General features: G+C 34.9%; 1 protein-coding gene across 1 annotated transcript; it reads left to right on the top strand.

Moving 5' to 3' along the window:
- The first annotated feature begins 213 nt into the window (after positions 1-213).
- Positions 214-15,675, top strand: LOC311070837 (N-acylneuraminate cytidylyltransferase B-like). Its single transcript, XM_084094910.1, has 9 exons — positions 214-289; positions 412-621; positions 896-1,038; positions 2,817-2,972; positions 3,263-3,396; positions 13,247-13,341; positions 13,414-13,585; positions 14,083-14,248; positions 15,340-15,675. Exons 2-9 carry the CDS (start codon positions 416-418, stop codon positions 15,552-15,554), a joined length of 1,287 nt encoding a protein of 428 aa, XP_083951036.1. The 5' UTR covers positions 214-289; positions 412-415; the 3' UTR covers positions 15,555-15,675.
- The last annotated feature ends 609 nt before the right edge of the window (positions 15,676-16,284 follow it).

Genomic DNA, 16,284 nt, shown 5'->3' with positions numbered 1-16,284 from the left:
TGTCACAGGCTACAGATTTGTTTTTCTTCCTAGGGATGCTTTTTGTTTTCTTGCTTTATCTGGATATTCTTCAACTTCTATAGACTACATCTATCAGGAGTTTTATGTTCACTGTGACAGTTTTAAAACACAAGACATGTTGTAGGCTACGTATAGCCACGTCTCCGTTTAAAACGATCAGAGATCGCGGAGTGATACGAGAGATGTGAAAGTAGCACCGGTCGCTCTGGCAGATAGCCTAAAGACGATCTGTTTGTCAGAGAGGAAGCCCTGTAAAACAACTCTCATCGTTAAGCATATGGTTTTAAAAATATCAAACTAATAATCTAGTGAATATATAAAAATATTATTAGGCTATTGCCAATCTGCATCCCGTGAATCTCACTTCTCAGTTCCCTCACTGCGTCTCAGGGCGATGGAGAGCCACGGGTTCGCTCAGGCTCAGGCTCAGGTGAGTTCGGGTGTCGGTCCCCCGTCCTCTGGACTCCCTCACCGGGCGGCTCTGATTCTGGCCCGGGGTGGCAGTAAAGGAATCCCTCTGAAGAACATCAAGAATCTGGCCGGTGTTCCTCTCATCGGATGGGTGCTGAGAGCTGCCTTGGACTCAGGAGTCGTTGACAGGCAACTACATTTGAGCTCTTCTTAACTATTTTAATATTATGGCTTTAATATGATTTTTGGAGTTCATTATACTTTTTAATTATTTTGTAGGCCTATGAAACAAACTAAAATTAAACTGGTAAATAAATGAAATGGGCTATTGGCCACGTTTATTTACGCTTGTTTTAAATTTAGTCTTTTAACTAAGATAAAAATAGCCTTTTAGTCTTAATTTGTCTTTTGTAAGTAAAATTGAGTTATTTATTATTTTAATGGCTGATGTTATGTGTGGCAGTGTGTGGGTTTCCACAGATCATGATGAAATTGAGCGTGTCGCAAAAGTCTGGGGTGCGAAAGTTCATCGTCGCAGTCCTGAAGTTTCCAAAGATGTTTCCAGCTCTCTGGCGACCATCCAGGAGTTCATCCGACATAGACCCGGTGAGACAGACCTTACTTTCATTTTATGCCTAAAAAATGATCTAACTTGCTGACATATGAGGTTTTGAAATGCCATCTAACATGGAGGAAGATGCCCCTTAAGAACAATGTGGATTTACTTTTAAACTGTGACATAGGTATTATAAGTTTAGTATTTGCTGGAAAATGATGCCTCAGCCAATGTGTTATTATAGGTAATAAATAGAAATATTTGCTAATTTAGTTGTTATAGCACAAAATGTAAAATAGTAAAAGAGGGGTAAGATGGCCTAAGAAGCACCCCCTAAATAAACTTTGACAGAATGTATAAATTACTTTTGATATAATTCTTATTATATAAAATAAACCTATATTTTTCTAAAAGTCTCATTAATGTAAAATACTAAATCAACTATTTTATATAAAATTTTATTTTGACAATTTAGCTGATAATTATTGAATAACCAGTGGCAGACAAAGCAGAATCTCAGTAAAAGAGATTTGTCTGAAAGGTAAAATTACTCTTTACATATATTTAATTGCCCAATTTTAAGAATTAATTTGTATGAAGATATGTCATAATATAAACACTGTGAAATCAAATTGAATGATTTCACTCATTTAATTTAGCAAAGATGTCTGAAATGTACATCTAATTCATGGAAATATTACAAAATAATAACCCATATATAATAATAATCCATAATAACTATGGAACTCCCCCCCCCATGATTTAGGTGCTGAAATTTGTACAGAAAACAGAAGCATGTGAGATAGTAATAGTAATGCTTCCCTTTCTTAAGCACCACGAATAACATAGATTTTTAAAATAATTTAAAAAATAAATAAAATACTGCATGTGTGAAGAATGTATAATTCAACAAATTGTATCATTTTGAAATAAAAATGTCACGTGTAAAATAATTATGGAGGGTCAAATTGCTCAAAATGAGCATTAAATAAATGTTGAAATATTTAATTTATTAAATATATAATTAAATTATTAATAAAACAAAAATCATTCAATACATTTTTCATTTTTTATCATTTGAAACAGCAACAAAAATGTGCCTAAGCTATAAACCTTTCGAAATTGATCTATAGATTTATAGTAAAACACATTTTGCACATCGCAATTATGGATGATCAAGTTGCAGTAAAAGATCTGTTGTTGACCTTTATGGTTGAAGTTATTAAAATGTTGACAACAAAACGAAAAATGTGCCTAGAAACCTTTCAAACATGATCTTTTGATTTGTGTGTACGGGTGTGTGTGTGTGTACGTGTGTGTGTGTGTGTGTGTGTGTGTGTGTGTGTGTGTGTGTGTGTGCGTGTGAGTGTGTGTACGTGTGTGTGTGTGTGTTTGTGTGTGTGTTTGTGTGTGCGTGTGTGTGTTTGTGTGTGTGTGTGTGTGTGTGTGTGTGTGTGTGTGTGTGTGTGTGTGTGTTTGTGTGTTGGGGCCAGTGAAAATGTTAGTGAGGCAAGTAGAAATTCATAGTTTTTGTAATTTTAACAAAAAAAGAATATTAAAATGCTTTATTAATTTATTTTATTTTTTAAGTTTTTTTTGTTTGTATTTTTCTAAAAAAATATTTTTAGGAAGCAAAAATTATAATTTGCAGAGAAAATTATATTTAATAAAGAAACATTGTTGAAATTATGAGATATTTCATAAGCAGCATGAATTTGTGGAACTTAAAGAGGAAGAACTGAAATATAGAGCAATTACAAACAGTTAAAATATGTAAAATATTGAAGGGTTTGCCCTTATTGAAAACTGTTTTGTCGCTGTGTTTTAGAGGTGGACATCGTCTGTCATATTCAGGCTACGTCTCCATGTCTGCACCCTCATCATATCAGAGAAGCCCTACAGATGATCACGGGACAGGGGTGTGATTATGTGTTTTCAGTGGTGCGCAGACACCAGTTTCGGTGGCTGGAGGTGGACGAGAAAGGTACAGTATCACGAAAACATCTCACAAACTCCAATAAGGAGACAATTACAGATTATTGCTTTGTATGAATATAAGGCAAATAAGGACATTCCATTTGATGTTTATGCACAATCCTTTATGATCACTCTTTTTACACATGTAAAGTGTCACATTAAATATACTTTGATATCATATTATATCTCTATGTCCCCTAACCCTGTTTCTATGAAAATGTTTAGTGACAGTCATAATAAAAGCTTGAACTACATCTGAAGGTTTACTCGTTCTTCACTATCTTTCATTGTAATTAGAGGGTAAGAATCCGACTTCTCCGAACATCGATGTGGCGCACAGACCTCGACGCCAAGACTGGCCTGGGGAACTCTATGAAAATGGCTCTTTCTACATTTATAAGAGAAAGGACCTGGAAAACGGCCTTAAACAGGTGGGTAGTTGTTCTTCTCTGGCATGGAAAAGATTTTAATTAGCCTTGAAACACCATGTAACGACATCATATAAATTGTACATGTTTTTTAATTATTAGTGCCTGAAAAGCCCCTTGTCCCCTTTCATTTGGTACACCACTTATGACATTTACAGTTATTTATTTGTTCATTTTTATTACCTTTTTTTAGAAATATATCAGTATATCTGTATCGGCCGATATATGATCATTTCTAATGTTATAGTTATCGACCCAATAAGATAATTTGGCCACTATATTAAAGCCGATAAATAATTTCCTTCAGCTGAGACACTTCAGATGCGCGCTGTTTGCCATGATGGTTTGAATTGCTTGAAATATGATTGGAATCACTTCGAAAAGGAACATTTGCAGTGCAAGTCTGTCATATAGGCTACATAAAATAATAATTAAAACAATACTGTAAAATAATGTTGTGAATTCTTTATACCCCTATGTTTTAGCACGTAGTTACGGGAAGAGCGCATCCACAATGAAGTTACACCTTCATCATGACTATACGTTGGCTTGTGCATTCACAGCCTCTTGTTTTGTGCAATTGTAAATTGTAATATTATGTTTATTTTATATATATATATATATATATATATATATATATATATATATATATATATATACAGGGAACTACACTGCGACCAAAATGGTCGCATATGCGACCTTTTGAAATGCCATTGCGACCCTAATTTTTAATGGGTCGCAAATGTATCACTGATTATTTTTGTACCTATGTTTTAGGCAATATGCTATGATTTACTATGAGCATTCATTAAAACAGAAATGTGTATTTTAAGAATACGTTTTATAACGTGCTCTGAGCATTCAACACATCAAGTTGGCTTCAGCACCGCGACCGTTACTTAGATTAAAACGTACCAATGTATCAGTGCTGCGCGAGCGCGCTCTCTCTCTCAAAACACGGACGCGCGCACACAGAGAGAGAAGATAATTGTAAAATGAAAATTGACGGGCTATAGTTTAAATGTTGTTCTTGCTTGTTTTTTTCTGTCAAAATGTCAGAAAGCATTTTGTATTATCCATCCATCGTTTTTAAAATTCGTTAAATGACGGACGTAGGCTACTGTTAACACGGCCCTCGTTATATGTCGGATTCGTATAACTTATACTTGATATTATTTTTAGAATAAGTGATTCGTTATGCTATTATTGGACTCCTGTCTATTCATTGTCAACTGTTTTCTATAAATATGTTTGTATTGGCTAACATTTATGCATGACATTTATTCAGCTAATGCGTGTCCTGTTTAAAATGTGCAATGTTCAAACGCAAAGACAGCACGTCACAAATAGAAGCCCTTTTCCCGGTATCATATTTGGATATTGGAATAATAAATTAAGTAGCCTATCTTAATTGTACACAATGTTCCTGTTTTTTGTTTTTGTTTTGTTTTTTACTGTTTTCTAGGGGTTTCTTAAGTTTAGACAAGTTGACCAGCACACATTAAATGCAATGCAATGCAATATAATGCATGTGTGTCCTATGTGTGACATATTTTGCACACAGGTAAAGGTGCCCAATATCAGTCATTTCTAAAGTAAAAAAAAAAAAAAAAGTGTTTTGGAAATTATCTCTTTAATTGATTATCAGTAAATTTGTTTTCTATACAGAGATATCGGTATCGGCCATAACAGCAATATTAATATCGTTTATTATCGGTATCGGCCACAATTTTCACATCGGTGCATCACTACTTAAGAGTTCAGGAGTCTGCTCATCTGTGCCAACCATAGCATGTTGAAATCCATTTTGCACTTTATTGTGTAGGCCTACTGTATTTTCTATTGCAGTAAATCTATCCCAACCAATGTTAAAAAAAAACAAAAACAACAAGGCATGTGGTTTAAAAGATGGCAAGTAAAATAAAAAGCACATCTGTATGCAATATAGTTTCATTATTGTTCATTATTATCCAGAGCGGCTTACTATAAATAATTTGTGCGACCAAATCATGTTTTGCGCCAGTAACTGAAAAAGTTAGTAGCGCAAGTGCCACCAGTGGAAAAGGTTAGTGTAGTTCTCTGATATATATATATATATATATATATATATATATATATATATATATATATATATATATATATATATATATGTACATGACCTATCTCATATAGGATGCGTTTGGTTAAGAATTAATGCGTTTGTAAAGCGCACTAGTGATCATCGCTACATATTAATAACTATAACAAACTGTATTGTATGTGTATGATTTATGTTGAAGTGAAGTGGAAGTGCTTAAGACGTGGCTTTTAATGGTGAGCCTTTTGTTTTTGTAATCAGGCTCTCAAAAATGAAATAAAAATTTGGATTTAGATTTACCAGCCTATATATCGGTTATCAGCTTTCAAATATAAAGAAAATGATCGGTTATTGCCTCCGATCAGCCAAAATTTTAATATCAGTGCATCCCTTTTTTTGGAATGTTAAAGGAGAACTTTTTTTTGTAAATTTGGAGTGCTGTCAGTACAGAGAAAAACGACAAAAATCGGTGTTGCCTACACCGTGTTATCCTCTTTTTAAAATTTGCACCCTGTTGACATCAATGGGGCAAGTTTTAAACCTGCTTTTAGCCTCTTAACCAGTGTTGGGAACATTACTTTAAAAAAGTAATTAGTTATAGTTACTCACTACTTGTTCCAAAAAGTAACTGAGTTAGTAACTGAATTACTATCAAATAAAAGTAACTCGTTACCAGAGAAAGTAACTATTTGCGTTACTGTTAAAAAAAAAAGTTGCTATATGTCAAAGAATTTTGATTATTTTTTAGGAGTTTTCACAAGTCAGTTGAAATGAGTAGCACAGACAGGTGTTTGTACATAACTTTCGATATTTATTGCATGTCGACAGACAGCAAGAGGTTTATCCTGCACTTCAAGCATTATCTTTGTAAGAAAAGTATACAGTTACACCATATAAATTTAACTCTAGCAAATTAAATCAACCGCTCTCAACTTTTTATTAAAAGTTTTATTAATAAAGTAAAGGCATAGAACCAGTTTATTTGTAGTGCACTGACAATAGTTTTATATAATTAGTTCATTAATTAAATTAATAAAAAGACAAAAAGACCTTGAGATATGTTTGGTAATTGTACCTGAATGAATTGAAAATTAATTTGCTACATTTCAGATTAATAACGTTATATTTGTTTTCCTTAAAATTTTAATTAGCAGTAACTTAAACACTTTGCAGTTTGAATATCCGTAAACAAAATTACGGAGTATGTTTTTATGTTTCCACTGTTCGATCGCGTCCGCACCTCACACGCACGCATGCACTCAACAAATGTAAACACTTTGCGCCTTTTCGATCGCGCCAGCGCCCGCGCCTCTCTCTCTCTCTCTCTCTCTCTCTGTGGCGCGTGTGCTGCCATGTGTGTAAAAACACTGGCTCTGATTGGCTACCATGAAACACATGACTCTGCCTTAGCCAATCATAATCGCTTAACTCGTTATTAACCCACCTCCTCACTAGCTGTGCGAGCCAGGGGTGCGTTCGGATTACACAGTTTATTCAATCAATGCATAGTAACGCAACGACTTTAAAGTCCAGTAATGTTAACGGCGTTGTAACGACGGGAAAAGTAATTAGTTAGATTACCCCGTTACTGAAAAAATAACGTCGTTACCTAACGCCGTTCTTTTAAACGGCGTTATTCCAAACACTGCTCTTAACATCCTTGATGTGTCATTACAAGTGCACAGCCAATGTGAGTGATTCCTTCAGAGTGAACACGGTGAATCTGACTGCAGTAGATGTGAAAGATATGAATAAAAGTGATGTTAATTCAGCCAGCGCACACACCTGCTCTGACTTCATCTAGATGTTACACTACTCAATGTTACACTACTCAATGCTCGGACTTCATCTAGATGTTACACTACTCAATGTTACACTACTCAATGGTCTGACTTCATCTAGATGTTACACTACTCAATGTTACACTACTCAATGCTCGGACTTCATCTAGATGTTACACTACTCAATGCTCTAACTTCATCTAGATATTACACTACTCAATGCTCTAACTTCATCTAGATGTTACCACAATGGCATCAATGGGATGAATGCCACAAAACAAAGATGGCAGCAGGTAGCGGCAGAGTGGCAGGTACTGCTGTCTTACCTCTCCTAAACCATACTGGGAGACCGCCAGGTTATCATAAAATACGACATGAAACTTGGGCGCCTCGGCGATATAAAAACTTTATTAAAATCAATACGTCCTTACGCCATGTTACCTTGGTGTTGCACCTGCTTTATTTTGGCCATGGGAAATTATGGGAACCATGGGAAATTACTGCTTCACAACATCGTCCTGTGACGTTAAAAACCTTGAAATGGAGACATTCTCTTATCTCCTACCCGTGAAGACAAACACCCCTTTAAACCACACAATCGTAAGATTTAACAACAATAGCAAGCATTGCAGGGGCAAGGAAATAATTAAAATAAGTAATATAAAATATAAAAACCTAAAATGACATAAGTGAATAATAATAATTACAAAATGGTCAAATGATAAAATGAATAAATTATGTAAATCAAATAATAATAAAATGAATTGATGATAAATCAAATGACAACTATGTAAATGACTAATGTTTATAAATGGTTATGAAGTTAAATATAAAAACAAAGAACATAATCTTTGAAATAATAAAGAAAATAAAACACCAATGTATGGTTGCTTTCATAAAGTAAAACAGGTTGATATTGAAAACCCTTAGATCCTTCATTCTCCCCTCTTAATCATTTATGAAAACATTTGATTACATAGATTGATTAAATGCAAGCAAAGCTTTGATCATTATCAAAACGTACTCCGATAAGTATAGCTATACCTGTTCATGCAGAACTTTAGCTAAATTGTAGCTGCTCTTCCAGAGCTGTCTGGGATAAATGAACAACACTCAGTTGCAATCACTTTGCATGTTCCTCACTGGGCGGCTAACAGTATACCATTTTTGTAAAACAACCTTCCACATTACATACAGTTTCAGAGATTGAATTCTTAGTCTGTGTCACAATCCTATCCACTACTACTCACACTGCCAGTAATAGATAAGCAAAGTAACATCTACCTTTCCATCCCTTAGAAAACAATAGATAAGCTTTGTTACCAAGTGTGTGCCATTAGAACAACAAATTCTCATTGTTAGAAGAATTTTATCAAATCTGGAAAATTCACCAGGAAGAATTCCTGATAGAATCAGTACTGTTGTATGTAGGCATATGCCATGAACTATAAAGTTAATGAGAATCATTTCTATTCTAGTGACATACAGTACACTAATCGTGAACAGCTGTTTGTTGTCCTAAGAATAATCAACTACCTTAAAAACGCCTCTGTAAGGATTTGATATTGTCAGTGGTTCAAAATTGTGCATTTGGAACCAGTTTTACCCTGTGATTTAATACAACTGGAATTTCCAAAAGTCATTGTGAAAATCTATTCGTTAACATTTATTGTCATAGAATACCCTTGACAATTTGTTTATCATTTTGATGCTAGAATTGTCAGTTTGAGATGCACAAATCATTCAATGTGTTTCCCAAAAGCATTGTTAGCCAACTATGGTAACAAGTTCCTTCGTTATCAGCAAAGTTCAACAAGCTGATGTTCAATACAATCTATGTCAAATTTCATTCATTTCTTTTAGTTTATCGTTGTTGTATGGGAAACACAGCCTATATTGTTTATGTATGCGCTTGAGCGTGAGGCATATTCTGCCCCCAGTGGCCTATATGTGTCATTGAGTCTGTAAAAAAAATATAAAAAAAACTGGAAAAATAAAACCAAAGTTTTTTAAATATGTAATATGTAATGTAATCTTGTTAAAACGAATTTCATAATATTGATATCGGGAAAAAAATCGTTCAGGAACCGGTATCGAAGTCAAGGTATCAATATTGATATCGAACATTTTTGAGCAATACCCAGCCCTACTTGGCATACCATTGTGAGATTCCAACCATGGATGGAATAAGGAATCTAAGTAATCAATCAGTAAGGAACCAACACAATAAAGCATCATGGCAATATGTTAGGCAACCAGTTAGTGAGATAGTTAACCAGAATTAGACCTGGCTTTAATCTACAGGGTGGGCCATTTATATGGATACACCGTAATAACATGGGAATGGTTGGTGATATTAAAGTCCTGTTTGTGGCACATTAGTATATATTAGTACACACCACCCATCTTGAGGAGTTTGCCCCCTCACATATACTAATGTGCCACAAACAGGACTTTAATATCACCAACCATTCCCATGTTATTACGGTGTATCCATATAAATGGCCCACCCTGTATATTCAGGCTTAAACCCTTTATGACAGCTATGTGATTTGAACTTTAGTACCTCTGTACTGAGTACACATTGTTAGAGTCAAGGTTATTTTCGTAAACGAAAACTGAAACTAAGACTAAAACTATTGGTCAAAAAACATTTTCGTAAACTGAAATAAAATAAAAATTTCAACATAAATGAAATACTAAAATTAAACGAATCTAACAACAGTTACTGAAAAACTAACTGAAACAAAATAACAATTAGCAAAAATAAATAATTGTTTTCGTAATTAATAAGCTCTCATCCCGTACCGGAAAATCACTTTTTTCCATTCCACTGCGCTACTTTATTTTTCAATGACCGTTACGCTCGAGTCTCGTCTTGCATCACGGGCATGACACAATGTTCTAAAAACACTCAAGTTAAAATAAGTTAAACTTTTAAAAGACGTGTATGTATCGAGACCTTTTCTCGATTCCTCTGCCCGCGTCTTTTTTCCATTTTTCAAAGCAAAACCGCTTTCTGTGTGAACCAGCCCTAAGAAGCAGAAATGGACAAATAAGTATTTCCATCATGTCTAGACCTTATGCAAATATAGCTGTACCTTAATTCCAGGTAATATAACCATCTCATGTGAAACTTAACAAAATACCACACATATTAGACAAGATACCACACTGAGCAGAAAACGGAAAAAACAAATAAATAGCATGTCTATAGCCCAGAAATAGACGTACATTTGTCAGAGTAGACGTAAACTAAATGTCTGGTCTGAATAGAACATTTGAATATGAGTATGATTTTAAACGATGCAATAGACAAAAAGCATAAATGGATCAATCCAAGAATATTGTTTGAAAGGATTAATCATAGAAATAACCTTAAAGAATAATCATATCTTTTTCTTATACACCACGTTTAATAAGACATTGAATAATTTTTAGTTGCATTTGTTTGGTTCTTTGGTTCTTCAAACAATTATTTTATTTTTATTATTAAGAGGTTTTCACAAGAGTTAACTGTAAACTGCAAACATTTAACTTTGCTGTCTTTAACTGGAAGTGTTCTGTTAACTCTGCTAAACTATAATTACTAAAACTAAATATATAAAAACTAAATAGAAATGCGTTCACAAAATAAAAACTAAACTAAAACTAACAAAACCATTAATGAAACTAACTAAAACTAAACTGAAATTTATAGGAAATTTGAAAATAATATTAAAATAAAAACTAATTTAAAAATACAAAACTATAATAACCTTGGTTAGAGTCTAACGTAGTCGATCTTCAGGGTGATGTACCCATAAATCATCCTAAACGGATGTAAAGCCCATTGCTTTCATAGCTCTGTCATATGACAAAAATTCCAGTGTCTCTAATTGTGACCTTAAAGCCCAGAATGTCTCTGTTCTTAAAAATGTCTCCATAGCCTGTTAAGTCCATAGTTCTTCCATAAGAACCATCTTGAAATTGAATATTGTGAAGTTTTGTCTCTCTGAAGTTTTTGTTATTCAGATTGCCAGTGTTGTTGCCACAGAGTGTCCTCGGTATAAGGCTTGCTTGTATTCTCAGTGAACTTCTTGAAGGCCGTCGACAGAGAGAACGAAAAACAGACTCCCTTATAGAGATATAGACCGTGTGGCGACTAAACTCCAGGTGGTGTAAGCTACCCATTAGCTCCCACCTGCCATATCTTCACCATTGGGTTGACCCCCGAGTCACTAAAAGACAAGGTTCTTCCCATGAATTTTTCCCTTCGCATTAAATGTATCTAAGGTTTGGGAGTGTGAGCTTATTTACAATGACTAATATGTGTCCATTTAGTGTTGCCTAACAATCTTACAGCTTTTTCAGCTGAAGGGGTGACTAATAAAACTACCCATTCCATATTGGTTTTAAACTTGTACTGTATGCTGCCATTTCTCAATGTAAATCATTTACCCTGGCACAATACCATTTCCATGTCCCCCCTCTGGAGACAATCTGCCTCAGCAAGATCTGTGTCTGGCAATGACATTGGTCAACCTGTGATGATCTTTGAGAGGACTCAGCCCAGTTTCTTTGTTAGGTGATGAATGGATACTACATAGAAACAATGGAAGAGCATTTACTCAGGTTAGTCCTGTCTAGGGATGTGCAAGACTACCGAAAAAAAAAAAAAAAAACTTTTTTTTTTTTTCCAAATTACTGTCATTTTAATGTTACGGTGAAGAGCAGGGCGTGAGCCATGGGGATGGGGTGAGGCCGGTGGCACGAGTGTTAAAGGGTTAGTTCACCCGAAAATGAAAATTCTGTCAGTAATCACTCACCCTCATGTTGTTCCAACCCCGTAACACTTTCGTTCATCTTCGGAACACAAATTATGATATTTGATGAAATCTGAGAGCTGGCTCACTCCTCCATAGGCTTCTATGGGATCGAATCTTGCCGGCCCAGAAAAGTTAGTAAAGACATTGTTAAAATAGTCCAAGTGACTACAGTGGCTCCACCACAAGTTTATCAAGCGACGAGAATACTTTTTGCGCATAAAAAACAACGACTTTATTCAATTATTCATTTTCGTCTGTGTGGGCCTGAATGAGTTCATGTAGTGTAACAGCGCAGCGCTTCTGGTTTGTACGTCACCACGTAGGCTCACTGTTGGACGACGCTGGTCATGTGTGTGATGCGTGTGACGTACAACACAATTATCATAAATACTTTGATTTGATTTGATTGAAGTTTATTTCGAGCAATAAAAAAGAAAAGAATATATATATATATATATATATATATACATACATGTATATTAACACAATATAAAAAAAACAGCAGTTTATCTCCCATATACATACATATACACACATACATATATACAGTATATACACATACATATATATATACACATATACATTACAAATAATAACTATACACATACACATATATACACACACATACACATGTGTACCTGTACACACACACACACACACACACATTACAATTTTGATACACATTTCCACATACATTATTTACACTAATAATAGTTGCTCGAAAGGGAGTGTAAAGAAGTATAACTTATTTGCTCCAACCCCCAATTCCTTCCCATATATTACCCCATATAGCCGCTGCCATTAACAGTTAAATTAATAATCATTTGTTTTGATAATATTTATTTGATATTATATTTTCTTACAGTTACATTATGCTGTCTCAATAACCACAATAATGCTATATGATAATCCTCATTATTGTAAACATTCAAATATGTCCTGATATTTATAATAATCACATCATATATAAAATATAACCATATCCTAGCATATTGTTTAATCACAGTTTTACAAACACAACAGTAATATCAATAATATATAATCATAATCCTTATCATTATTTACTGATAATGATACTTGGCATCAGCTTTAATGGGAGAAAAAGTCAACATGTGTGAAACCTCTCCATGAGAGCTCATGACCTCAATCGCTCTGCTTCGGTTATTTTGATCTGTTCTGTGTTTTAGCTGGGCAAGATCGCTTACTATGAAATGCTGCCTGAGCACAGCGTTGATATCGACGTGGACATCGACTGGCCTGTCGCTGAGCAGAGAGTTCTGAGGTGAGTATTTCATCAAACTCTGTTTGTGACAAAACACAATAATGCAGATATAAATGCTGCCCTGTTCTGCAGGTTTGGCTACTTCGGCCGAGAGGAGAAAGCGGCGGTCAGGCTGTTCCTGTGTAAAGTGTCTGGCTGTTTGACGAGCAGTCAGATATACATGTCGGTTTCTGGAGAGGATCTTGTGGCCTTTAATGCTCGAGACGTGGCAGGCGTACAGATGCTAAAGAGAGAAGATATAGAGGTACAGTTGTGAAGGCTAGGACAAATGATGGGGCATAGTACCTTTACACTGTAAAAAAAAATAATCATTTTAGTAGTATAATACTGTAAAAATACTATGGTAAACACCTGATCATTTATTAATGGGAAGTTCCCTTACTATAGTAAAAACTGTAAATATAACAGGACATTTTAAGTATAATTTTACATTAAAATACTTTAACATGAACAGACTTTGGATGTAAAAACATAAAAAAAATTATCTTATAATTTACAGTAGCCATGTTTCCATCCACCTATTTTTATCAGTGATATGCATAAATGGGATACCATACACTGAAAAAAAAAAAAAAAGTTCTGGCAACCACATCTGCTATTACACCTATGGCAATTCACAAACCATTTCATTTGTTCATACATCTATTATTGTCAGTAGCATGCAACGTTAAGAGCAGAAGAATATGTATTAAGAAAGTAAACAGGGATCATTTTGATTTCATGTTTCCTAACTTTCATCAGGTGATCCTCATATCCAGCGTGAATGAGCCGATGTCCAGGGGTCTCCTGGAGAAAGTGTCCCAGCAGGCCGGATGTGGCCTCAGGATTGCAGAACAGCAGAAAGGGTTTGATGTGGAGCGGCTGATGAAAGAGAAGAAACTGCGCTGGGATGAAGTGGCCTTCATGGGTGAGTGTCATGTTCAAAATCCAGCGAAACCAGTTTTAAGCAGGTCAAGTAACATTTATTTATATAGCACTTTATATGCAATACAGATTGTTTCAAAGCAGCTTCACAGTAATAAACAGGAAAAAAACAGAATTAATGAGGAAGACTTCATCAAATATTAGACAAATTCAAATTGTGCTAGAAAGACAATAGTGTCATTATTCAACTCAGTTTAATGTTGATTCAGTTCAGTTCAATGTCGATGTTGCAAAATCCATCAAAGTTATCATGAAATCAAATATACAATTCTTATTTTTATTGAACATCATTTATTAAAATTGATTTTTAAGGCAAGATTTTAACTCTGACTATATTAGATGTGATGTGGCAAAATCAATAGTTAACAAACAGCATCAAGGCATAAGAAACATTCAGAGTCAAATTGTATTAAAGAGGAAAAGGTTTATTCTCTTTAAGAGGTTTGTTCACAAAAATACCGCGACAGCTACCTCGTGGTAGGAACAAGACCTAATCACACAGAAACCAGACAGTCTTTTATACAGTCTCTTCTCCTGTAATTTTCCTGCTCCCCCCGTAAAACCAGATCGAGACAATGGTTCTTCAACCCTCTCTGTCTTTCCTGAATAGGAACTCGTTCATGCCAGGTGACATACATGCACACTGAGAGAGAATCACAATCTAAATCAAAGGAAAACCCACACAATATCTGAGAAGTAAATGGGAAAGAGTAAAATATAAAATTTCCATAACAGATGTATTGTATAATTTATTTTCATTATGAGCTCCTGTATATTCAAAAGACCTCAAGACGTAATCTAAAAAATAAATAAATGCATTTTACTCTGCCTTGTATTGTATGGTATAACTATGGTAATATTTACATGTGAAATTACTAAAATAAATTGTAGCTCTTTATTAATTAATAATCTAGATTTTAATAATCTATGTATCATAAAGCTTCGATCTAGAGCATTTTACAGTGTTTTACACTGGAAGACACGGGAACGTCCAAACGAATGTGTAAATAAACCTGGAACCACATGCAAAATAATATTTTTTTATTGAGCAGTCTGTGATGTTTTCCCTCACAGGTTCAGAAGCTGAAGACGTAGAGATCCTGTCTCAGGTGGGGCTGAATGGCGTCCCATGTGACGCACCTGTGGCAGATCTCATCGCAGCGAAATACACCTGTCAGAGACCCGCCGGCCACGGAGCCGTTCGAGAGTTTGCCGAGTACATTCTGACAATGAAGAAAAAGAGCTCGTCACACGTGAACCAGGATCGCAATGACAGGGCTCATTTTTAGAACGTATTTCAGTTTCAATTTTAAACAGTCAGTTTGTGTTTAACATGACATTTGATCTAATTTGAATTAATAAAACACCTGTGTGTGTCTGTGAGCAATAAAACAGTTGTGTTCTACTTGACCTTTTTACTTGATCTCTCTCTATATATATTTACTCATTTCTTCAAATTCAATATTCATTTGCTTATTGCATATCATTTTATGGTTTAATGTTTAATCTTCTGCTATGTGATAAGGAAATGTCCTGTCAATGTTATCAAGGAGAGTGTTGTGCAGACATATAGTTTTGAGTCACTTATAAGTTTTTAGTTGTTAGCCGTGTGGAATCCACGTGTACCAGATCCTGGCCAACACTATGATCCCTGTTCCCAGAGGCTACACGACATGCAAATGTTCTACTTCTAATCAAACACACCTAATTTATTGTCTCAAACTTAGGGAAACATTGGATATTTGTACTATTGCTGTGTCACCAGGAACAGGGTGGGCAAACACTGCAGCAAAAAATTGCGGCCCACTGTTCCGGATGTGTGTGTGTTCTCTACTCACTGCGCCTTGTGTGTGTGCACTCATTTGGATGGATTAAATGCAGAGAACAATTTCTGAGTATGGGTTACCACACTTGGCCTTCACATGACGTTATGAGTACAAGACAAAACACTACAGGCAAAAAGGTTTTTATGTAGTTTAAAAAAAAAATGCTTAGTATTTGAAACTCAAAAGATTTTGT

This window comes from Abramis brama, assembly GCF_963993115.1.
Source record: "Abramis brama genome assembly, chromosome: 20".
NCBI classification, from domain to species: domain Eukaryota; kingdom Metazoa; phylum Chordata; class Actinopteri; order Cypriniformes; family Leuciscidae; genus Abramis; species Abramis brama.
This window is presented reverse-complemented; position numbering and strand designations above follow the sequence as displayed.

Bases quoted from the DNA above. Each gene is read 5' to 3' on its own strand.
- LOC311070837 (XM_084094910.1), top strand. From the start codon at position 416: ATGGAGAGCCACGGGTTCGCTCAGGCTCAGGCTCAGGTGAGTTCGGGT. The intron at 1,039-2,816 runs GTGAGACAGACC...GCTGTGTTTTAG, and splicing joins GTTCATCCGACATAGACCCG to AGGTGGACATCGTCTGTCAT. The intron at 3,397-13,246 runs GTGGGTAGTTGT...TCTGTGTTTTAG, and splicing joins TGGAAAACGGCCTTAAACAG to CTGGGCAAGATCGCTTACTA.